The sequence below is a fragment of the Theropithecus gelada genome, chromosome 8, assembly GCF_003255815.1.
Source record: "Theropithecus gelada isolate Dixy chromosome 8, Tgel_1.0, whole genome shotgun sequence".
NCBI classification, from domain to species: Eukaryota; Metazoa; Chordata; class Mammalia; order Primates; family Cercopithecidae; genus Theropithecus; species Theropithecus gelada.
The window spans coordinates 23189732-23214612 of NC_037676.1; the positions used below are offsets into that span (position 1 = coordinate 23189732).

Here is a 24881-nt window from a genome sequence, read left to right on the forward strand (position 1 = left end):
GGCCGGATCTCGGCTCACTGCAAGCTCCGCCTCCTGGGTTTACGCCATTCTCCTGCCTCAGCCTCCCGAGTAGCTGGGACTACAGACGCTCGCCACCTCGCCCGGCTATTTTTTTGTATTTTTTTACTAGAGACGGGGTTTCACCAGGTTAGCCAGGGTGGTCTCGATCTCCTGACCTCGTGATCCGCCCGTCTCGGCCTCCCAAAGTGCTGGGATTACAGGCTTGAGACACCGCGCCCGGCCAAATTAGGTATGTTTTATTAGCTTTATAGTAATCTGATAGCCCACCTCTTTTTGGAAATTAATTTTGTATTAACATAGAAATTAAAGCATACAATAGAACTATGAGCCAAGTTAACCAAATCTTCCATGGATTTGATATATCTGACATTTAAGTGTTTCTCATAATAGAAACTTCCTCTTTAAGATTGTATAGCATTGTTGTGCAATGGGAGACTATAAGCTGAAAACAAGAACCTCACGTTTCTGTTTGTATAGAATTTGGATATCTAGTACAAAGAGGACAATCAATATTACTTATTATATTGTGTAGGATATTTATCTTAGTTCATTCTAGCTGCTGTAACGAAATATCACAAATGAACAGGTAAGAAACAATAGAAATTCATTTCTCAGAGGCTAAGAATCCAAGATCAAGTCCTTGGCAGATTCAGAGTCTGGTTAAGGCCTCTCTGTCTTATAGTTGACACCTTCTTGCTGTGTCCTGACCTGGTAGAAGGGGCAGGGATCTCATTCAAGCCTCTTTTATAAGGGCATTAATCCCACTTATGAGGGCTCTGCCCGCAAGACTTAATGACCTTCCAAAGACTTCACCTCCTAGTGTCATCACCTTGAAGTTAGTTTTATACCTTCAACATATGAATTTTGAAGAGGTAAAAATCATACTAATGTTAGTTAACAGTTTTTAACTATTTATAAGAATGAGCTTCTATAAATCTAACAATGACTATCACCATGCCACAAAGAAAGAATTTCAAAATATTAGAGTTAGAGATATTTAAAAAGTCACTTTCTTGGGCTTCTTATATAATTAAGGAAACTGAGGTACAGGGGAGAGAGGTAACTGAGTCCATGCCTTTTAAAACAGGTACCAGTTAACTAGGAGCTAGAAGCCAGGTCTTTCAACCACTAGTTTGAAGCACTGTGTACTACAGTGTGCTATCTTTCAAAAATTTCTAATGCAATTCTTTTTTCATCAGGATCTTCTGCCTGACACAAACATCATTGCAAACAGAATGGCACATCAACTGGGGCATAACCTTGGGATGCAGCATGATGAGTTCCCATGCACCTGTCCTTCAGGAAAATGCGTGATGGACAGTGATGGAAGGTGAGGTTCGAACAACACACAGAATACACTTAAATAATTCAGAAGTGGGCTGGGTGTGGTGGCTCATGCCTGTAATCCCAGCACTTTGGGAGGCTGAGGTGGGTGGATCACCTGAGGTTGGGAGTTTGAGATCAGCCTGGCCAAGATGGAGAAACCCCATCTCTACTAAAAATACAAAATTAGCCGGGCTGGTGGTGCATGCCTATAATCCCAGCTACTTGGGAGGAGAATTGCTTGAATTCGGCAGGTGGAGGTTGCAGTGAGCTGAGATCACGCCACTGCACTCCAGCCTGGAATACAAGAGCAAAACTCCATCTCCAAAAAAAAAAGAAAAAAGAAAGAAAGAAAGATGGATGAAAGAAAGAAAGAAAGAAAGAAAGAAAGAGAGAAAGAAAGAAAGAAAGAAAGAAAGAAAGAAAGAAAGAAAGAAAGAAAGAAAGAAAGAAAGAAAGAAAGAAAGAAAGAAAGAAAGAAAATTTCAAAAGTGGATTTTGAGTCAAAACCCGTTATTGTAGGATATGTTGTAAAGCTATGGAATTTCCTAAAAAGTCTATTACATAACTAGGCATGGGAGTTTCCTTTCTGGTGCTAAATCTTGCCAACTGGTAGTGTCTCTCTCTAGTGATACCATGAGAGAAATCCCAAAACTCTTTCTGGGCACATTGCAAAAGTACACCATGAACAATTAGTACCAATCACTACCAAGGCAATTAGGGGAGAAATAGACTCTGCATGCTTTGTTTTGTCATCTTTTCTATAAGCTATAATGTCTTCCTTCACATCTTTATTCAAATGTTATTCCCACCAATGTTTTCCCTGGCCACGTGATCTAGATCACACACATATCCTGGCATTTCACTTCCCACTTGTCTTCTCCTTAGTACTTATTACTATCTAGCATATTCTCTGTTTCATGCATTCAGCTTATTTATAACTTTACTCTTCTGCTGAAATATAAGCTAGTCCCACAAGGTCAGAGGGTTTTGTCTGTTTGGGTCACTGTTATATCACCACTCTACTAGAAAAGTCCCAAACACATATTAAATACTCCATAAATAGTTACAGAATAAAAGCATGTCCAGCATTCCCCATTGTACTGTAAATTGCCAGGCAGTCAGGTGCTAAGTCTTGCACATCTTTGAATCCCTTCAGAGCAGGTATATATAAAGCACTATATATAGTAAGAAAAGTTTCTTGGTGATCAATGCTTGCACACATTGATTATATGAAGTAAAGTGGCTAACACAGCCAAATGAGATGGCTGACATAGAATAAGAACTCAGTAATTAATATTTAGTTTACATTATTATTTACATAATTAGTAATATTTTACAGAGTCTTACCGTCTCAGTCTAGTGTAATCAAGACTCTAAAGGCCTACTGTATTTAATTATTATGTCAATAATACTGTTAAGGAAGTCAAAAGGAAAGGAAGATGGAAGGGAGATAAATTTCAGGTTAAGAAGTATATCACATTCCTATGGATATGTACATTATTAAATCAACCGCTTGTCTTAACAAATTTATAGAGAACCACTTTGTGCCAGGCACTGTGTTAACTAATGTTTATTTTTTAAAATCACATGTGATATAATTATTGCTTTGAGATGCTTGTAATCTAGCAGAGATGATAAACAAGTATATAGGTTATTTGAAGAGGACCAAACTAAAGAGGATTTGGAAGCAGTAAACATTCACAATCAGTCTATAATGTGGGCTTCAGGAAGGATTTACTAGAGGATCTATAGCCAAGATATTTTCACTAAAATAGCATGTGTTCACTGTGTTTTGAGAAGATATTTTCTATAATAAAGAACCCAATTACTTCCCTGCTCTAACAGTAAACATTTACATTTGTTCTTTCTAAATGCTTCATAAAATGCTCATAGCTGCTGCACCACTATGCATTGATAGGATTAATCTTTATTTTTACTTCATTCTATCTCTAGCATTCCTGCACTGAAATTCAGTAAATGCAGCCAAAACCAATACCACCAGTACCTGAAGGATTATAAGCCAACATGCATGCTCAACATTCCATTTCCTTGCAATTTCGATGATTTCCAATTTTGTGGAAACAAGAAGTTGGATGAGGGTGAAGAGTGTGACTGTGGCTCTCCTCAGGTATTTGCAAACGATGTTATCTTTAAATTGCAAAATTTGTGGTCAGGTAGAACCTAGGTAGGGATGTGGCCATTAATCAAACCAACCATGGTGTTCCTTGTAAAGCTTTTAAAATTTTTGCTTTCCATTTTTATTTTTATTTTTTAACAAATTATTGGTGCAGCCTCATTCCAAGGCTTCTTATCAAGTCATGAAACATGTGTAATGACCTTGCTGGAGATCAGCAGCATCAGCTTTCCTTGTTTATATACAATTGGTTCTGCTTATGACAAGGGCCCATAAGTGTCCTTAAGTCTGATGTCTCATGCAGAGTCTGCTCTACAAAATCTGTTACTCAGTCAACTCAGTTTTATTTATTAACTTTTGAGGCTAGCCTGTATCACAGTTGGATAGTTCCTGTTATTGGAAAACTCTTAATAGAGCACAAACGTTCTAATGTTTCATGTATTTATCATAGTTGTGGTCTCTGGAGCATTTAGGGAAAGCCCTTGAGGCAAATTTTAAAGTAATTCTTAATATGCTTTCCCCATCATAGAAGCTATTTCTTTCAAGAGCTTATCACATAGGTATGTGTTCTATACAACTGCCTCTCAAATTAATAAATGCAGATGAATCACCAGGGGATGTTGTTAAAATGTGAACTCAGATTCAGTAAGTATGGAGTGGTTCTGAGATTCTGCACACCTACCTAGCGGCAAGGTTACAGTGATGCTGCTGGCCCAAGGACCACAATTTTAGTAGTTACAGTCTAGATAATGCACAATACCAGGAGGTCTAGTAGGACAGCAGTTAGAGACTCCATAATCAGACTGGGGACAGTGACCTATCCAAAGGTTATAAGAATGTCTTCAAATGTCTCAGGTTAAACGTAAAGAGGCTCTTAATTTTGGAAACTGATCCTCCTGTCCATATGCATTCTTTGGAATGGTTCCATGGATTCATTCTAACACATGAGGTACCTTATCTGGCCACACTCCGTTTTCTTTGAGGTTTTAATTTTGTTTGAGAAAATAGGGCACAGGTTACCATTTTGATGCTATTTAATGATACATTAAAAAATAAAAGTCAGCCTGAAATTATGAGCAGCTTGAGCAAAACGTAAAATGAGATCTTCAGCAGTTGAACTGTCTCACATCATACTTCAGTACAGAGAAGCAGTAAGGCCCTTCAAGGAAATGGAGATTGTTAGGATAATTGAAGATTGTAAATGTTGGACTCTCTAATTCTGTCAGTGAGAATCCATTATCTGTAGTGTATCAAACAGCACAAGAGAAGGAGAAATAGTAAAAGTCCCAAACACCAGTTCTAAACAGTTATCTGTATGTATGTACGACAGCCAACAATCATGCATTAGCATTTAACTGTAACAGATTACACAGAAGCACAACTAATTAATTCTTCAAACAGGAGTCAAAGCACATATCAACTTCTCATATTTCTTTTGTGGTTATTGCCAGGAGTGTACTAATCCTTGCTGTGATGCACACACATGTGTTTTGAAGCCAGGATTTACTTGTGCAGAAGGAGAATGCTGTGAATCTTGTCAGGTAAGGTCGTGTGCCAGGAGAAGGTTTTTGTTTGTTTGTTTGTTTTGTTTTGTTTTGTTTTGTTTCAGTTTAAGAATGTGTAGGATCTAAGAGTTTTCTAACCACTGGACAGCCCTGCACCACTGATTCCAGAATGAAGCTAGGCTTGCAAGTACCCAACAGAGATTCTTGTGAGATGTTCCAACATCTGAGCATTGGGCTGTGCTATGGCCTGGGGAGTGGAGAAGCATCAAGTAGCAATTGGAGTTTTAGGAGGGAAGTCACATGACCAGCTCTATTCTTGCTCCTTTGTAAATAATCACCAATCTGTTTAACCTCAGCTGGGAGGATGGTTGAAATCCCAAGGGTGAGCTAAAAGGGAAAGGGGTTATATCAGGATTGGAAAGTGGTAGTGGCTAGTAAGTGGAGAAACGTTCCTGAGGAAGACAGCCAGAAACCCCAGTGGCTCTGTCCGAGTGTTTGACACTTCTTTCACCCAACTTTATTGTGAACTCACAAAGAAAACAAATATGTCTTATGCATCTTCAAATTCATCCAGAACCCAGCATAATTAAATTCATATTGAATGGCTGGATGAGAGAATATCTCTATGCAGTTCCCTCCAGCAATGAAAGCAAGGGTATTCTTATCCACTTCATATGCAGGAATCTGATTTAGTAGGACTGGAGATTTCCTCATTATAGGCAGGGGTTCCCAGTTTGAGGTGGGTAGGGGGTAGGCAGGGCGTGTACTGGATCCCTTGGAACAAAGAAAAGACAAGATAAATGAGAACACCTGCCCATTTCTTCATTTGATGTACATCCCAACTCTCCCTAAGGCTGTTCTAATACCAAATTTCAGAAACATCATTTTGTCGTTCCTAAAATTACATGAGTGCCAACACATTTACAAATGAGAATGATTCTTGGTGGAATGTAGAAGGAAGCTATGATCCATCCTTAAAACCTTTTTTAGATGAATGGGTCAACTTTCTGTGTACTTACTAAACCTTACCTACCTAAATGTATCCAGGATTTAGTCTCTTTGTATTTCCTCAACAGATAAAAAAAGCAGGGTCCATATGCAGACCAGCAGAAGACGAATGTGATTTTCCTGAGATGTGCACTGGCCACTCGCCTGCATGTCCTAAAGACCAGTTCAGAGTCAATGGATTTCCTTGCAAGAACTCAGAAGGCTACTGCTTCATGGGGAAATGTCCCACTCGTAGGGATCAGTGCTCTGAATTATTTGATGATGGTGAGAGATAATCACAGTGAAGGATTCACGTAGATGATGGCCTCTATTTCTCTGTTATTGCCCTGTAGGAATTGGGTCAAGATCAGAGATAATGTCATTTGTGGCGTTATTCCAAGATAATGCTTAGCATTTCTCTGTATATTACCTGTCATATTAGTTGATCTTAAGTCTAATATTAACTATCTCAGTATATGAGTTATGTATATTTGCTACTGTTTTATATCTCCAGCCTAAAATATTCTCCTGAGGCAATAGGATGGTTTTTAAATAATGTATTCCATTCTACTTCACTATGACATGATTCTGAAAGTTTAATTACATTAGAAAAATAAGGTCTTTTATGATTCATGATAGTCATGCTTTTGTTTTACTTTTAAACCATTTTTTACCCCAGAGGCAACAGAGAGTCATGATATCTGCTACAAGATGAATACAAAAGGAAATAAATTTGGGTACTGCAAAAACAAGGAAAACAGATTTCTTCCCTGTGAGGAGAAGTAAGTGCCCTGTGGAAAAAAAGTAATTTGCCTTCTTACAGCACTTTGTCAAAATCAGAATGGCTCCTGTCCCCAAAGCTCTTAACCTCTTTTTACTGAGATCAGGAGAAGAGGGAAATAAGGAAATCTTGGTGTCCTGATTAAAATCATGCTAATTCAAATTACTAATAAAAAAAATTCCCCTGTAAACTTAAGCCAGTATTGATTTGTGAGGTTCACAGGGAAATCCAAAAGAAATGCAATCATTTTACATTTTGTACGGACTCATCTCAGTTCTCAGGGCCAAGACTCTGCTCACTGGTTTTCTCGGCCCATTCCAGCCTCCTTAACTTGGTGAGAAACCTAGATCTAGAAAAAGAGTGACTGGGAGGCTTCATTGCCAGCCTAGTCTCAAAAGTTGTATTTCTAGTTCCAAGTTGGAATATTCTCCCTTTCCTTCAGAGATGTCAGATGTGGAAAGATCTACTGCACTGGAGGGGAGCTTTCCTATCTCCTTGGAGAAGACAAGACCTATCACCTTAAGGATCCCCAGCAAAATGCTACTGTCAAATGCAAAACCATTTTTTTGTACCGTGATTCTACAGACATTGGTCTGGTGGCGTCAGGAACAAAATGCGGAGATGGAATGGTAAGACAAAAGACCTTTGTTTTATTAAAACGTCTTAGTTCAATCCTTTAAAAACATTATTGGATACTGTAATTGGTTCCAAAGAGGCCTAGATATGGAAAAGGAAAAAATATTGACAACTATTTTTTAATGAGGAGCAGAGTAGCAATAACACTGTAATAAATATCCATTTTGCCTAATTTTAGTCATGCCAAATGACACATAATTGTTACAAATCTGCTTAATTAGTAACTTACAATGGATATCTAATGAAATTATAGACATGGATTTTTCTAATTAATGTGACTATAAAATAGCCTCACGTCTTCATTTATTTTATTCATTCAATCATATTTACTGGCCATATACTATGGTGCCACTGACTATACAATAAAGATAAGCATACATGAGAATTTCACACAGTAAAAATTAAATGATTACAGTTCAACAAATTGCTTTCTTAGTGGTGTGACCAATGTACATTGACGTCTAAATGAAAAGTGGCTGACTTTGCTTAGAGAAGATGAAATGGCATCTTCAATGAGTAACAACATTTCAGCTTTGACTTGAACATTTTAACACACAGGAAACAGGAGAAGACATTTTAGCAAAAAATGCCTGCACAATATGCAAAGGTACGAAGTGTATGGCATAATTCAGATAACCAGCAATTTCAAAGTGGCTTGACCTTTGGGATAAATAGCAAAAGATGCAATTGAAGAGAAGACAGAATGCGACCAAATTGGAAAGAGTTTTTTATGGCAAGATGACAATATTAGAATGCATACTCTAAACAATAGCTGGCTCATAAAGAATATATGGAAAACACATGATATTTTGCCCCCAAAATCAGCTATCTGAAATTGAGTAGTTTCTCTATGTGATATGTCTTCCCCTCTCTCTCTACACTAGCACCAAAAGTATTACAGTGATATTTGTATAGTGTGATAGAGAAATAAATTGGAAAACCAAAGTTCAGAATGTAAAAAAAAGAACTAGAACTAAATATTTAATAGAGATTTATGTTTTGAGTCTATATATTTAACTATACTACTTCCCGTTAAAATGATTAAATGAATATCAACATGCTAAGAAATCTATGTTTGTGAAGATTAAGGTATGTATGCTAACCGCAAGCTAAAAAATTCAAAGCTATTCAGCAAGACAAAGTGTGAAGCCTCAGGTAGAAGAAAATACCAAAAGATTTGCTATTCACCTCAGTTATGAAAAACCAGCCTGAAATACAAAGCGTTTCCTTCTTTAAGAGTGGCAAGGACTGAAGAAAGGGGCTGATAGAAAGGCAGTTGTGAAGAAATCCACCTCCATCTCCTAAGTACACTGTGACCATGTACTCCGCATAGAGAGCTCATTCCTTCAAGAGAAGGCTTAGGGCAGAAGCACATCCATCACAGCGGTGCCAGTTCTTCAGCCAAATTCTAAGGAGGAAATTCATGCATAGTTAATGCTGTTCTATGTAGGTATCACAATGATGTGAACGGAAAAAAAATCTTCATTTTGGCATTGATATGCTATTTTTAGACTATGAGTTATGGGACATTATTCAAATCTGTTGTTTTAGCAGGGCTTCTCTAAAACCAAAGGACAAGAAAAGGAGTAGGCTAACAAGACAGAAAACATTTTGGTAATAATTGTCCCACTCCAACCAAACAGCCGTGAAAAATTCAGTGGTCTGACTCCTTCTACATCAGCAAGGATCAAGTGGGAAGCCTAGTCTTCCATTTTCTTCCAGCTCTAACAGATGCCCTGGCTCCAGACAGGGTTTCAGCAGAGGCTTATGCGGAGTCAGGACATTCACCATAGCTCAGTGGTGATGAATTCTTCCAACCCCACAGTGTCATGAAAGTATGTGAGGAGGCTGGGTTTCCATCCCAGCTGGCATGAGTGAGGCAGTGATTCTGCTAAAACAACAGGTTTGAGTAAGATCCCATAGGTCATAGTCCCCAAAGTATCCAGAATACAAGTGAGTCACTCTTCATACAAAGAACCAGGGAAATCTCAATTGAAATGACAAAAGACAATCTCTAGATGCAACAACAAGGTGGAACATATGTTGGAATTACCTGACAAGGAATTTAAAGCTGCCTTTATAAAAATGCTTCAGTGAACAAATATGCATACACTTGAAATAAATGGAAAAAATAGAAGGTCTCAGCAAAATAACAAACTTCCAGCAAAGATGTATAAAATATAAGTAAGAGCCAAATGGAAATTTTAGAACTGAAAAATTACAGTATGGGAATAAAAAAATTCAGTGAATGAGTTCAACAGAAGAATGGAGGGAATCAAAGAAAGAATCAATGAATTTAAAGAAAAAAATAAAAATTATTCAATCTCAATTGCCATTTCAAGTAAAGGTGAACATAAGGTAGAACTGGAGCAAAGATGACTCTTGTTATGTTTCAGCAAACAGACTGGTAGCATTTTGCCCCTGTTCTAGAGATTTATGGAACTATGAACTGAAGAGAGATGATTTAGTGTATCTGGTGTAAGAAATTTCTAAGCAGCAAAGCATTCAAGAGGTGACTTGGGTGCTGTTAAAGGCATTCAGTTTTATAAGGGAAGCAGAGCATAAAAGTTCAGAAAATTTGCAGCCTGACAATGTGATAGAAAACAAAACAAAACAAAACATTTTCTGAGAAGAAATCGAAGCTGGCTGCAGAAATCTGCATAAGTAACAAAGAGCCAAATGTTAATCCCAAAGACAACAGGGAAAATGTCTCCAGAGCATGTCAGAGATCTTCATGGCAGCCCCTCCTATCACAGGCCCAGAGGCCTAGGAGAAAACGGTTTCATGGGCCAGGCTCAGGGTCCCCATGCTGTGTGCTGTGTGCAGTCTAGGGACTTGGTGACCTGCATCCCAGCCACTCCAGCTGTGACTAAAAGGCACCATGGTACAGCTTGGGCTGTTGCTTCAGAGGGTGGAAGCCCCAGGCCTTGGCAGCCTCCACGTGGTGTTGAGCCTGCAGGTGCACAGAAGTCAAGAATTGAGGTTTGGGCACCTCGGCCTAGATTTCAGAAGATGTGTGGAAATGCCTGGCTGCCCAGGCAAAAGTTTGCTGCAGGAGTGGGGCCCTCATGGAGAATCTCTGCTAGGGCAGTGTGGATGGGAAATGTAGGGACAGATCCCCCACACACAGTCCTTGCTGGGGTACTGCCTAGTAGAGCTGTAAGAAAAGGGCCCCTGTCCTCCAGACCCCAGAATCGTAGATTCACCCACAGTTTGTGCTGTGCGCCTGGAAAAGCTGCAAACACTCAACGCCAGCCCATGGAAGCAGCCAGGAGGGAGGCTGTACCCTGTAAAACCACAGAGGCAGAGCTGTTCAAGACTCTGGAAACCCACCTCTTGCATCAGTGTGACCTGGATGTGAGACATGGAATCAAAGGGGATCATTTTGGAACTTTAAGATTTGACTGCCCTGCTGGATTCAGACTTGCATGGGGCCTATTAGCCCTTTTGTTTTGGCCGATTTCTCCCATTTGGAATGGCTGTATTTATCCAATGCCTGTACCACCATTGTATCCAGGAAATAAGTAACTTGCTTTTGATTTTACAGGCTTATAGGTGGAAGGGACTTGCCTTGTATTGAACAAGACTTTGAACTGTGGGCTTTTGAGTTAATGCTGAAATGAGTTAAGTCTCTGGGGGACAGTTGGGAAGGCATGATTGGTTTTAAAATGTGAGGACATGAGATTTGGGAGCAGCCAGGGATGGAATGATGTGGTTTGACTGTGTCTCCACCCAAATCTCATCTTGATTTCCCACACTTTGTGGGAGGGACCCACTGGCAGGTAAGTGAATCATGAGAGCAGGTCTTTCCCATGCTGTTCTCCTGATAGTAAGTCCCATGAGATCCAATGGTTATTATAAGGTTGAGTTTTCCTGCACAAGTTCTGTCTTTGCCTACTGCCATCCATGTAAGATGTGACTTGCTCCCCCTTGCTTTTCGCCAAGATTATGAGACTTCCCCAGCCACGTGGAACTGAAAGTTCAATTAAACCTCTTTCTTTTGTAAATTGCCCAGTCTCACATATGTCTTTATCAGCAGCATGAAAACGAACTAATATAATGTTCAAAAATGTCCTCCTTTATCAAGAAAAAGTTTTTGAATGAAATTTTAAAACATATTAAATCTATATTAAAACGTGTAATTTGAGATCAAAGAGCATTGCCTTCAAAGTACAAAATATGATTACTGGTTTATATGTAATGTGGGCAGTAAACCACTGAGTGGATATTACAAAAAAAATCAATAAGTTAGATGCTAAACTTCTTAACACAATAAGATAAAGGAATTTTAAAAATCAAAGAAAATAAATAAAAGCAGGAAATAGATTTCTAAAAAATTCATCACAGATTTAATCTGAATTCTAAATTTAAAAAAACAGAAGAGAGGTGAAAATATAATTAATGAAATAATCACAATGTGTCCCTGATCTGAAGAATGTATGAAAAACTTCACTTAGTACCAGGAAAAATTTATGGAAAGAGATGAGTGCTTTTACTTACCCTCATGCCTTGAATGTCAAAAATAAAGAATACATGCCATAAGCACAAAAGAGAAAAGGTCATTAATTTGCTACAGAAAGAAATATCAGGTTACCATAATACTTGTCTGCAACAAGTATCCAGAAGACAATGGAGCAACATCTACAGAGCTTTGGGGAACATAATTGTTGAGACCCTAAAACTATATTTACAGCCAAGTTATTATTCAGACAGAAAAGCAATAGAATAACACTCTCACACATATTATAACTAATAAAATACATAGTAATATAGACTCCACCTGTTTTTTGAAAAGACAAATAGTTCAGAATGTATTCCAGCCAACAGAGAAATAAATTTAAATTTAGAATGTAAAATAAGGAGATAGGATATTAAAGAAATGATTGCAAGCAACAAAATCTATAAGACTTTTGAGTAAATTCTAGTTATTAATTATAATATATTACAGCGATGTAAAAAATCTCAGGAATAATAAATAATTTTGACAATGTAGAATCTGATTTACTCAATCAAAAACTTGAACTGAGAGAAAGAGGAAAGAAGCAAAAACATGATAAATTTCTTATCTTACAGAAGGAGGAATTAATGGTGATTTTTTCTTGAAAATGATAGAATTATTTAGATTCAAATATATTAATGTTAACCAAATCAACCTTTAGAAATTAGCATATATAGCTTTCAAATTAGAGAAAACAATAGCTGAATAAAAGTGATAAATATAGTAAAAGGTAAGCTACAATGTCTAATGTTGGAAATCAAGTAATTAAAATGAAAGGAGTAAGAGTGTATATATATCACTTATTCCAATAAATATGGATGCATTAAGTTCTCCCTACAGAAAATGTAAATATAATATGGATATATTAAGTTCTCCCTATAGAAAATGTAAATATAATCTTTGAATTGGTGGCAATAAATGTTTAACTATAAATAAAATTAAAAATAACAGTTAAAAATTAAATAAATGAGTAAGGATGAACCAGGCAAAGACCAAAAATAACAAAACCAATAATATTTTGGTGATCAAATTTACCAAGAGAAAGGAAAATTTAAAGCAAAAATATTAAACACAAATAAGATTAATTGATATTAATAAAATGCCCAACCATCAATTAATAAAATGCCCAACTGTGATATAATAAACATACATTGTTAAACCAAATCAAAAGAAAAACTTCATTGAAACAAAAGAAACTGTTGCAATTACAGTTGTAGAATCTTTGACAGACTAATATTGAAATAATTACTCAGAACATAAACATTTTAATGAGCTTAAAATATTTGTTTGCATGTATAGTACACTCCTCAAACATTTATAGAGGATTTCTCTATCCACAGAAGACACTACATGTGGAATTTTACAATAGGAAAAGTTACCTAACTTACAATTAAATCATGTAAATTGAAAAATTTCATATGTAAATTACATGCAAAATTGTGTGCTTCACATGCATTACATGAAATTACAATTTCACATTAAGTCATTTTAATTCATGCTTGATTACTTCATTTCTAGGTGTGCAACAATGGTGAATGTCTAAACATGGAAAAGGTCTATAACTCAACCAATTGCCCCTCTCAGTGCCATGAAAATCCTGTAAGATATGACTGCTTTTAAAATTAATGTCTTATCAGCCATATATTTACTTTATTCCTCAGCCTGTATGTGCATGTATATGTATGTATATATGTATGTTTGCTGTTTTCTAAGTCAAATATATATTTGGGATTCATTTTTTCATGTGTTATCAACAAAATTGATCCAAGGAGCTAAACCACATATTATTATACACAGATATAGCCAGTGTTACAAGTAAAGCTTTCATTATGGTACTGGTTATCTAGAAATTCAGTGATTAATGTATGTATAAAGTTTAAATCCGATGTTTAAAGTTGAATCTATTACAATATGTCTTATAGTTAAATTACACCAATGTCAAGTTAAGCTTTTGAGAAAATCGGCAAATATTGTATATTTTTTCACTTAATAAACACTAATACCAGCAATTACTAACAGTTTATGCCTAATATCACTCATATGCTGGGTTAATCAGTAACACTTATATAGTAATACACACACACACATATCACATACACACACATATATATATCAGGTTACCATATTTATCATACATATATTTATCTAGAAAGATAAATCATGCTGTCTTGTTCATCTGCCTTTGAATTTGTCAGTATCATTCTCTTATTCAAAGGCCATTTTCAAAGATGGCTGCTTCTTGTATTTTGTTTACTTATTTTTATGCATCATTGATTTTCTTAGGCAGTTTAATTAACTAATAAAAAGTTCGTGCTTGTGCTTGTGTGCATGTATGTTTGATGTACAGGTAGTACTAAAGTAAGTGAGTTGCAGAACACAACTTATATCAGTCATTTGAGAAAATATCATTGACTGCTCTTCCAGATGGATGACCATGGACTCCAGTGCCACTGTGAGGAAGGACAGGCACCTGTAGCCTGGGAAGAAACCTTAAATGTTACCAGTGAGCATCCTAAAACAAAATCTTTCATGTATCAAAAGCCTACCCAACGAAAAAAGTTGTTTTTCTTATTTTTCAAGTCTGCTACTTATTTGTTGTGTTTTGATATGGATTTGTATGGTCTTCATATTATTTTGCATGAATACCCAAATTGATTTTACTGCAATTCCCTTTTATAGCGAGTGTAGTCTCTTCTAGCTCAGTTAGGTTTTCTTAGGTCTTCCACAAACCCTCAACACACAAGGGCTTTTCTGTAGTTAATCACTGACAACCAAATCTCTTCCTGATGATTGTGGTTCCCTTAAATATAATGGAATACTGGGTGGAGTGTCAGTTGCAAATACAAATGGTAATTTGTATAATGTTTGGGCTTTTTACTTTACATAAAAATAATTGAAAGGAGAATCAAAGTCCTATAGAAAGGAATAAGGAGCATTGTAACAGCTCCATTAAATGTTAATATTCCACTGTTTTACAACTGATACCCTGGCTGAAGTCCGTGTTTTTTCATGTTGCAGATGTTGCCATCTTGATTGTTGTGCTTGTCCTGGTTATTGTCGGTATCGGAGTTCTCATACTATTAATTCGTTACCAAAAATGTATCAAGTTGAAGCAAGTTCAGAGGTACATATGCATTTTTTATGTGTTGAAAGGAATTGTTACTGAGAATATATAAGCTTTGTAGTTATAGAGGATATTCGATGGGGGGAAGTATAAGCTTCTTACTGAAGATGGGTTAAGAATAGTAGTAACTCAAGCTTTTATGTACTTGCTCCTATCCAGATGCTAATATCAATGATTCCCAAACTTTGTGCACATTGAAATCACCAATGGATCTTTCAAAAAATACTGATGTGGGTTGAAGACATTGTGATTTAATTGTCATTGGGTATAACTTGAGCATCAGTATTTTAAAAATCTTGTAGATGATGTAATTTTAGCCATAAGTGTATACCATAGTTTGTTTATCCCATAGTTTCTGATTCTCCCCACATCAAGAATCAGAAAGGTGACATCACTGAAGATTGTATAGTATTAAGTTGATAATTAGCCAATATAAAAAGTTCAATATATCTAACATTGTAATGAAATGGAAACTTTTGAAATATAAAAATTGCTAAAGCTTACTCATGAAGAAATAAATAACCTGAATAGCCCTATATCTAATAAATTAGGTGTTCAATTTCCCTCTTGACAGCCCACCTATAGAAACCCTGGGAGTGGAGAATAAAGGATACTTTGGTGATGAGCAGCAGATGAGGACTGAGCCAATCCTGCCAGAAATTCATTTCCTAAATGTAAGAAACTTCCATTTGCAACAGTTAGTTAATTGATTTTTTTAAGTAGCTGTGTATGTTTAAAATGGAACCCATCCTAAGCTAAGTGACGTGGGAGGTGCAGAGGAGCAACTTAACATGGTTCCACACACACGTGAAGCTTTGAATCTACATGTAGGGAAAGAAAAGAGGATAGGATTCAAAACAAATATGGAACAATAACCAAGATATTATACCAGAGCAGAATATATTGGTTGAATAAAATATTAATTTGTGCACTATTGTAAAAATTTACAAGCATAAACCACAGTACGGGCCATAAAGCAAGTCTTAACAAACTTGAAAGAATTGAGCCGGGCACAGTGGCTCCCGTCTGTAATCCCAAAACTTTTGAAAGTCGAGATGGGCAGATCACCTGAATTTGAGACGAGCCTGGCCAACATGGTGAAACCCCGTCTCTACTAAAAATATAAAGAAAAAAGAAACAAGAAAGAAAAGAATTGTAGCCACACAAAATATATTCTCAGAATTAAATTCCAGTAGAAATAAGTAATGGAAAGATATTACTAATTAGAAAAATTCTCAGTTGAAAATTAGATAACAAATTCTAAGGAACTCAAATTTCAAAAGAATAATCAAAAGGGAAATTAGCAAGTATTTTAACATGGATGAAAATTAAATACCACGTACCAAAACACGCGGGCGTAGTAAAATCAGTAAAGGAAAATTTATACCGCTTATCTGCTTATGTTTGAAAAGAAGAAAAGTAAAAGATCAATGACCTCAGCTTTTACTTTAAGAAACTAGAAAAGTAAAGAAAATGAAGCCCAATATATGCAGAGGAAAAGAAAAAGTAAATATCTGATTGGTCACTAACGAAATAGAAAACAGAAAAATAACAGAGAAAATGTATTTTGAGAAGATTAATAAATTTTATAATCCTCCATCCAGTCTAACTAGTTAGTACGTATTATTAACATCAAGAATCAGAAAGGCAACATCAATGAAGGCACTATAAATATTAAACTGATAATTAGAAAATATTATGAAAAACCTTATTTTAATAGATTTGACAGTGCAATGATATGGAAATTTTTGAAAGATAAAAATTACTAAAGCTTACTCATGAAGAAACAGATAACCTGAATAACTCTGTATCTAATACGTTAAATTTGTAGTAAAAACCTTTCCACAAACAAAAAAATATTTGACCCCTAAGGCTCTACTGGTGAATTCTATTTAAAAATTCATGAAGACATAACACCAATTCTACATAAACTTTTTCAGATAGTTGGAAAGAAGGGGGAAATTCCCAATTTATTTTTTGAGGCCAATATTTCTCTGACACCTACTTATAAAAGTCATTACAAGAAGGAAGCACTACTAACTAATACACTAACAAATATAGGTGCATGAATTATTATTAGATTTTAGCCAATTGAATCTCATGATAAATGATAATGCATCATGATCATATATAAAGGATAATAAATCATTATCAAGTGTTATTGCAATAATGCAAAGAAACTTTAACATTCAAAAAAGCAATGAGGCTAATTTACTGTATTATCAGGGAAAGTGTAAAATCATATGGTCATATCAATAGATGCAGATAAATTATTTGAAAAAATTATATCTATTCCTGAGAAAATTCAGTAAACTAGAAATGTAAGCAATATATGAAGATCTAAGAAAAATGTTGAAAATCCCACAGAAGTCCCTGCAAATCATAGCTTGTTCAATAATTGTAGCAACAGCTATAATTTCCAATACATTCAACTCACTTAAAAAACTGTTAGAATGGTGATCATTAAAAAGTCAGGAAACAACAGATGCCGGAGAGGATGGAGAGAAATAGGAACGCTTTTACACTGCTGGTGGCTGTATAAATTAGTTCAACCATTGTGGAAGACAGTATGGCAATTCCTCAAGGATCTAGAACTAGAAATACCATTTGACCCAGCAATCCCATTACTGGGTGTATACCCAAAGGATTATAAATCATTCTACTATAAAGACACATGCACATGTATGTTTATTGTTGCACTATTCGTAATAGCAAAGACGTGGAACCACCACAAATGGCCATCAATGATAGACTGGATAAAGAAAATGTGGCATATATATACCATGGAATACTATGCAGCCATAAGAAATGGTGAGTTCATGTCCTTTGCAGGGACATGGATGAAGCTGGAAACCATCATTCTCAGCAAACTATCACAAGAACAGAAAACCTAACACTGCACATTCTCACTCATAAGTGGGGGGTGAACAATGAGAACACATGGACCCAGGGAGGGGACCATCATACACTGGGGCCTGTCGGGAGATGGTGGACAAGGGGAGGGATAGCATTAGGAGAAATACTTAATGTAGGTGATAGGTTGACGGGTACAGCAAACCACCATGCCACGTGTATACCTGTGTAATAAACCTGCATGTTCTGCACATGTACCCCAGAACTTCAAGTATAAAAATAACATAACATTAAAAAAATAAATAAACAAACAAACAAACAGAGTGGCCAGGCACAGTGGTTCATAGCTGTAATTCTAGCACTTTGAGAGGCTAAGGCAAGAGGGTAATTTGAGGCAAGGAGTTCTAGACCAGGCTGGGTAATATGGCAAGCCTTTGTCTATATAAAAAAAGAAAAAAGTAGCCAAGCATAATGGTGCACACCTGTAGTCCCTAGCTACATGGGAGACTGAGGCACTGAAAACCTCTGGAGCCCAGGATTTCCAGACTGCAGTGAGCTATGATCATGCCACTGCATTCCAGCCTGGGCTACAGAGTGATACCCTGTCTCAAAAAAAAACCAATAAAACAATGATCAAGACAAAACCTGTAAGCAAAGATTAAGAAACTACAAAGGCATTAGCTTTTTTTAAAAAAAATTAGCTGATGAAGAAAGCATGATTCTTGATAAGATTATCTCTTTAAAATGATGAAACTGCCCATTAGGATTTAAATCATGAAGAAGGGATCAAAAGGCCCCAATGTTAAGGTTAATAATTAACTGACTGTTGCTAGATGCAAGTGCCAATAAAAATATAATATTGCCAGTATTTTAAAATCAGGATATTTTTGGTTGGTGGGGTGGTCTGGTCTGGTTACACAGTTCCAGAAGTTTTGAACGCTTTGCCATGGCTTTAGGCATGCCAAAAGCTTTGTGATTTTTACTGCACAATGTTGCAGAGCAGGTCCCCACTCTATCCCCCAGAACACATATATGACATTTTAGTGGAAATGCCTCTGCTGAATTTCACTGGAGTATAGAGATAGTGAATCTTTCTCTGGTTATATATGTTTGTTAGTTATCATTTTTATCCATTTTTACTCTTTATTATGGCAGCTGTGACTCCAAGAAGGTAAAACTGAGTCTTAATTGTCCATTAGAATGAACAAAAAAAAAAAAATGTATGATTTTTTTTTAAGTTTACATTGAGATTTTCAGGAATGAAACCACATGATGCTAATATAATTCTCATTCATTTGTCGTGAGGTTTAAATGAGAAATTGTATGTAAATATGCCTAGCACAGGGATTGGTATATACTTGGCACTTAATATGTGTTATTTTAATCTACTATGCCTCATGTGCTGTTAAAGTTACTTTCCTAATTACATGTTCCTTAAATTAATACGTTAAAATAGATGGACTTCCAGAGAGAGGAGTCAGGAAAGGTAGGCTGAGGACTGGTCAGTGATGAATAACCATAGAGCCTAGGACGTATTTGTTACGATTCTTGATTCTAAGCTTCCTTTAAGGGCTTTTGGTTTTTTGGTTGAATGAGGGGCACCTAGAAGAGAAGAAAAATAAATATCTGCTGAATATGTGAATAAATTCAATTTACTGCTGATGGCATATACACCATGATATTAACACAGATAGCAGAGCTGGATCCTCAAACATCACATTTAAGGTTTTTATATTTTTTGGCATGAAATATTATAAACAATAATGATTTAACTGATGCTTATTTGACACAGTTACCCATCAAAGACCAGTCCTCAGCAAAACTGGGGTTTGGGGGAAGTCTGTCTTTGGCGTCTTTTACCTGTTATGTTAATGATGTTTGTTTTTTGTTTGTTTTTACTCTCCCTTCTCTGGCCTCCAGGGCCTCTCCCAGATCCTGCTTCCACTGGACCATGCTTTCTAGTTGTATTAATATCTACTGGGGAGTTAACAGAACACACTTTAAAGAAGGAAACTTCATTTAGGAATTTTTATATTTTAATAGGAAATTGTGGAGTTTCTCAAAGACATTCAAGGCCCAAAAGACTGTGGCTGGCTGGGGAATTTCAGGCATACAGCCAAATAGCGATAGTAACATTTGGTGGCTAACAGACCTGCCTCATCATATTCATATCACAACGTATAAATCCCCACTCTTCTTATATGTAGGTTTGTCTTATAGACAGGTCCTGAGATAGACTCATGTGTTGTAGGATAACAACCTAGGCAAGAATATTAGGTCTGGGTCTTTTAGTATTTGTATACTTACTAGGAATTGCAGATTAATAGTATCTCTTTTCACTAGCAGAGAACTCCAGAATGCTTGGAAAGCCTGCCCACCAGTTTTTCAAGTCCCCACTACATCACACTGGTATGTCCCCCTCCCCTTCCTCTTGGTGGCGGCCTGTGTCCTTTCCGATAATAACTTTCATGAAACTTATCTGTTGGTTCCTTGAAAAGGACCAATAATATAACATGGATAGCTCTCTGATTGGCGGTAGAAATGGGACATCCTGACACTCTGGCATAGAGACCTACTTCTTAACAGGGTGGCAGTTAGGGTGAGGAGGGGGAAGTGAGTCAGGCAAGTCCCAGGGCAGACTCAGTTTTTTGTTTAAAATGTTGGCATTTTGTTTATCTTGATACATTCATTTTCTTGCAAATTAATTGATATTTTAAATTAACACATTAGCACATAATTTATCTTAATTACCGAATTAGTTTTCTCCCCTTAAATTCTGCCCCAGAGACCAATGCCTCACTCACCTCACTCTAGTCCTGGCCCCTGTTCTGAAAGGTAAAACACAGCAATGGTTTTCAGTGAGCCAGAGTCTCTCCCCCGGAACCCTTAGTTAGCTGAGGCAGTATAATCCCTGCATCTTTATTTATAAGGGAGAAACAAAATACTAGCACATATTAGCATACGCATGCATTAGAGACTGAGTCAAAACACACACACACACACACACACACACACACACAGAGTACAACCACTACAGGATTTCTATGGATTGCCCAAATGACTATAATCTCTCTCTCTACATCCTCAAGGTTACTCAGCAGAGCACTTCTTACTCAGAACTGGGTGCTGAATGCACACAGATTTTCAACTCTGTATTTTTAAAAGCAGCCATTCTCGTTAAGCTTTCTTTATGGACGACTAAAATGCTGTGATTAGTTGATTCGTTTATAATCTGTGGTTACACACGATCCTCGATCACACAAAAGGATTACAGAAAGTGGCAGACAGCCGGGGGAGTTGTATGAATGAATTCTTCCTTGAACCCATGCAGTCCATGTTTAAAATCAATTTTACTGAGATTCCAATAGAGATGTTATCAGAATGAAAGTGCTAATACTTAAAAAGTGTTTGCAAATCTCTTACCTAATATATTCTAGGGAAGATTCACAAGTTTTACAACCAATAATGGTTTCTGATACAGCTTTGCTTAACCAGTACTATCTACCCTCCTCTCCCCCAGTCCCATAGGAATTTACAAACTGTCTTAAGCAATTTGCAAACAGTCTTGGATTTTTCAAGGAGCAAGTAGAGGTGGTCTGTGTGTACGTGCTCACATGTATGTGTGTACACGCATGTCCGTGTGTGGATGCACATGCATGTAACATCTGGTGCAGCTCCTAATACAACATTATTTATTACAGAAACCTGCAAGTAAAGATTCAAGAGGAATCGCAGATCCCAATCAAAGTGCCAAGTGGTAGGTTACCCTGACAGATAGTACCTCCCGTTTTTATTTTTCAAATGCTGGCATAGTTTTGTGTTCTTTACCTACTCATTGATTCACTGGGGACATCCTCTGTACTTATCAACAGATTAGGAAGCCTAGAATTTTTTTTTTTTTTTTTTTTTTTTTTGCTGATATGCTTAAATTTCTAATATATAATTCTGCTAAGGATGTTTTAATCCAAAACTTTCAAACCGGACCAACGGAGCAATCTAGAATTCAACAGCGCCAGAGTCTCGATACAGGTTAGGAATAATGAAAGCAGCACTATTCTTTCAGACTTTTGTTGGTCAGAGTATACATACCCACAGATTTTCTTCAAGTATGTTAAAGGGCTTTAGTAATGTTGGAAATCACAGAAAGAAACAGTTTCCTTCATGATTGCTTTTCTAAATTTTTTACTTATCGAATCAATAAATGGGAGGGCTGACTTCACATTCGACTTAGTGTGTCTATATTAGAAAATTTATTCAAAAATTGTGATTTATGTCAAAGGGAAAGAAAATGAGCATGGCTTGAGTACATTTTGAGTTTGTTTTCATTTCTTCCTCCTTCATTTTTGCTGAGTTTTCACAGTGCAGTAGGCACTGGATTAGTATGAAGGTTCTTTCACAGAGCATTCTTATGAGGAATCTTGCTTAATACAGACCTACCGCCCCCTCCACTGAAAAGCAGGGTATTTTCTAATGATCCTTCCACTCCACAATGATAAACCTGTCCCCCAGAGAGTAGAGAGTGAAGACACTCCTTAGTGCCAGCAAACTGTTTGGCATCCCATAATGGAAAACAAAATTATTTTCTTTCTTTCATAATAGGCCTATTTGTTTTATAACTGCTTAATTAGCAATGGCTAGGGAGAGCTATAAAAGCATGAATAAATGTAAGACTACGGAATCCAGAAAGGTTATTCTAATTAGTAGATATAAATGAGTAATGGAAATACATGGTTCACAGATTTCATAGTAAACAACTTATCTTTAACCATCTGTTTCTATTTAGAGCTTGACGTTGGATATCCAAAATGGCTGTGCAAGCCTGGGCTTGGGATTCTGGATGCAAGATCTTTACAACCTTACCTAGATATCTGCTACTCAAATTTTTGGTAGTTTTTCAAGTGTCCTCTATCCAGACAGAAAATGTTTAAGAGAAGCAACTTCTTCCTGTTAATATTTACCGGTAGAATTCACACCCTCTATCATAAACATACGCTGCAGAAAAACATTTCTCGTGGTCTTTCAGATGCTCTTTACTGCAATATAAAAATTCGTACTCTTGCCATAGTATTTTCCTACAAAATGTTACTCTAGTTTATTTCAAGAGTCCAAACTTTGAGGATGATAACTTACAGTCTAGGAAGAAAACATTGCATATAAAAAGTTACTTCTTTGGAAATGTAAAAGTACTTTTTAAAACTTGAAATCATTAGCACTAACTCTGGTTTAAATGCAATTCCTGCAGAAATGCCAAAGAAGGCAGGGCTGAGTGGCATGGATTCTACTAGGTAATTGAAAGTGAAAGAGGCAGAAGAATAGTGGACAGAACTGCAGGATAGTCCTTAAAATAATGGTGGAAGGAAAGGAAAACACATAATACTCCTGGCAATTCTAAATTCCTAGGTTTACCTCTCTAGAATTCCTTAAGAAGCTGACAGAGAAATCAGAGGGTTACAAGAATTTCAGAAAGGGTACTTCAAGTGAGGACATACTCAAAACTCCTATGAAGCGTTTCTAAGGTCTTTATCATGTGCTACTTGACAATGTGCTATTTCTGTGCTGTCTCCACCCCCTACCTGTCTGTTTGTTATGGGATGGGGGGTTACCCTGGGAATGATTTCAGCTGCTGCTTACACAGATGCCTCTCAAGGTGTTCTTTTGTGTCCTCTATTTTCTTCTTGCGAACTGTTAAAGCTACATGCAATATTTTTTTTTCCATTTACTGAAATAAAGTTTTCAAGTGCTAAATAAAAATATTCTGACTCGATGAAATAAATAAAGGCTACAACGGAAGGAAGAAAGACTGTTGTCCTTGTTGACATTTTTGTTGCTCCGCTGACTTGTCTTTCTCCTGGAGCGGAGCCTGCCTGCAGCATAGCACGGCAGTGACTCAGCACTGGATACCACAGGAGCTTTCTTTCTGCATCTGTTGTTCTAATCAAAGCTGCCACTTTAAGAAAGAGTGTTGACAAATGTGTACTTAAAGCCAAGGAAACTAATTTAAATGTTTTATGTAAATTTGAGGGGAAAGAAACTCCAGAAACTCCGCATGTGATATATGCTTTCCTCATTAAGGCAAACAATAAGCCTCTGATGTCCAAAATTACGGAACAGCCACATCTTCCTATTCTCCTGAACGCTGCATATGTGGATGAACAAAGCACAGTTTGATGATATCGTATTTCCTTTATAAAAGGATCACCTTTCTGATTCATTATTTTTGTATTGTCTCCATATCTCTTTCAGACAAAATCCTCCCTCCATTACTTCTGTCTTGGGCTCCATATATAACTAACTGCTACTTTCTGGTGATTTTTTTTTCGAAGTTCTCTCTCCAATAATAAACATCTCTTATACCCCCTCCATTCTCCCAACTCATTGCTTCCTGTTCAGATCTCTTTAGATTTCTAATTTGCTTCCCTTTCCTTTCAACAACCTCAGAAGTCTCTGACAGTTAAGCCCCTTTTCAATTTTAGGTCACGTTCTCCAAGTTTTGTCCATATGTAGACCCCGGGCCTTAGGACTTTCTATTCCTTTTAAATGCTCTTAAGAAGCCTCTCCTTCCAATGTCTACAGAGCAGAATCAAACATCACAGCTCCTCGTTACTTGTTGACCCCTTGTCAGCCCAGTTCTGCCATGGCCGTGGAGCCAGTTACTGGCCATGATTTCCCGGGAATGGATATCGGGAGTCCCCACCCCATACATGGACATAGCTGGCACTTGCCCAAACTCGACTTGAGTTTGTTGTATTTGAAGATGGTGTGTTTTAGGGTTTGGGGTTGTCCTTGCAGTTAGGTCATGTCCCCTTTGCTCTGAACAGACACAGATTTATCTGGAAGCAAATGATCTTGCCTTTTAGAGCCCATAATACATACTGCCCTTTTCAACACCATTTTTCTAATTGTACATTTACATTTCTAATGGTCTTCCATGGACTGGATTTGGGTTGGGAAGGAGAAATCCAAATGATTTATAAGCAAAAATACTAAAACTTATGGAAAACAAATAGGACAAAGAT

The 24881-nt window shown here is 36.8% G+C and overlaps 1 protein-coding gene across 1 annotated transcript in view; it reads left to right on the forward strand.

The window, feature by feature from the left end:
* ADAM7 (ADAM metallopeptidase domain 7) overlaps positions 1–24881 on the forward strand; it is a 69874-nt gene that overhangs the window by 40845 nt on the left and 4148 nt on the right. The window contains exons 10-21 of the mRNA XM_025394317.1: positions 1176–1351; positions 3301–3475; positions 4933–5022; positions 6063–6258; positions 6653–6755; positions 7197–7383; positions 13407–13487; positions 14313–14391; positions 14907–15012; positions 15587–15686; positions 20209–20274; positions 21567–21622. Of these exons, the coding sequence (XP_025250102.1) occupies positions 1176–1351; positions 3301–3475; positions 4933–5022; positions 6063–6258; positions 6653–6755; positions 7197–7383; positions 13407–13487; positions 14313–14391; positions 14907–15012; positions 15587–15686; positions 20209–20274; positions 21567–21622 (1415 nt within the window). The remainder of the gene's footprint in view (positions 1–1175; positions 1352–3300; positions 3476–4932; positions 5023–6062; positions 6259–6652; positions 6756–7196; positions 7384–13406; positions 13488–14312; positions 14392–14906; positions 15013–15586; positions 15687–20208; positions 20275–21566; positions 21623–24881) is intronic.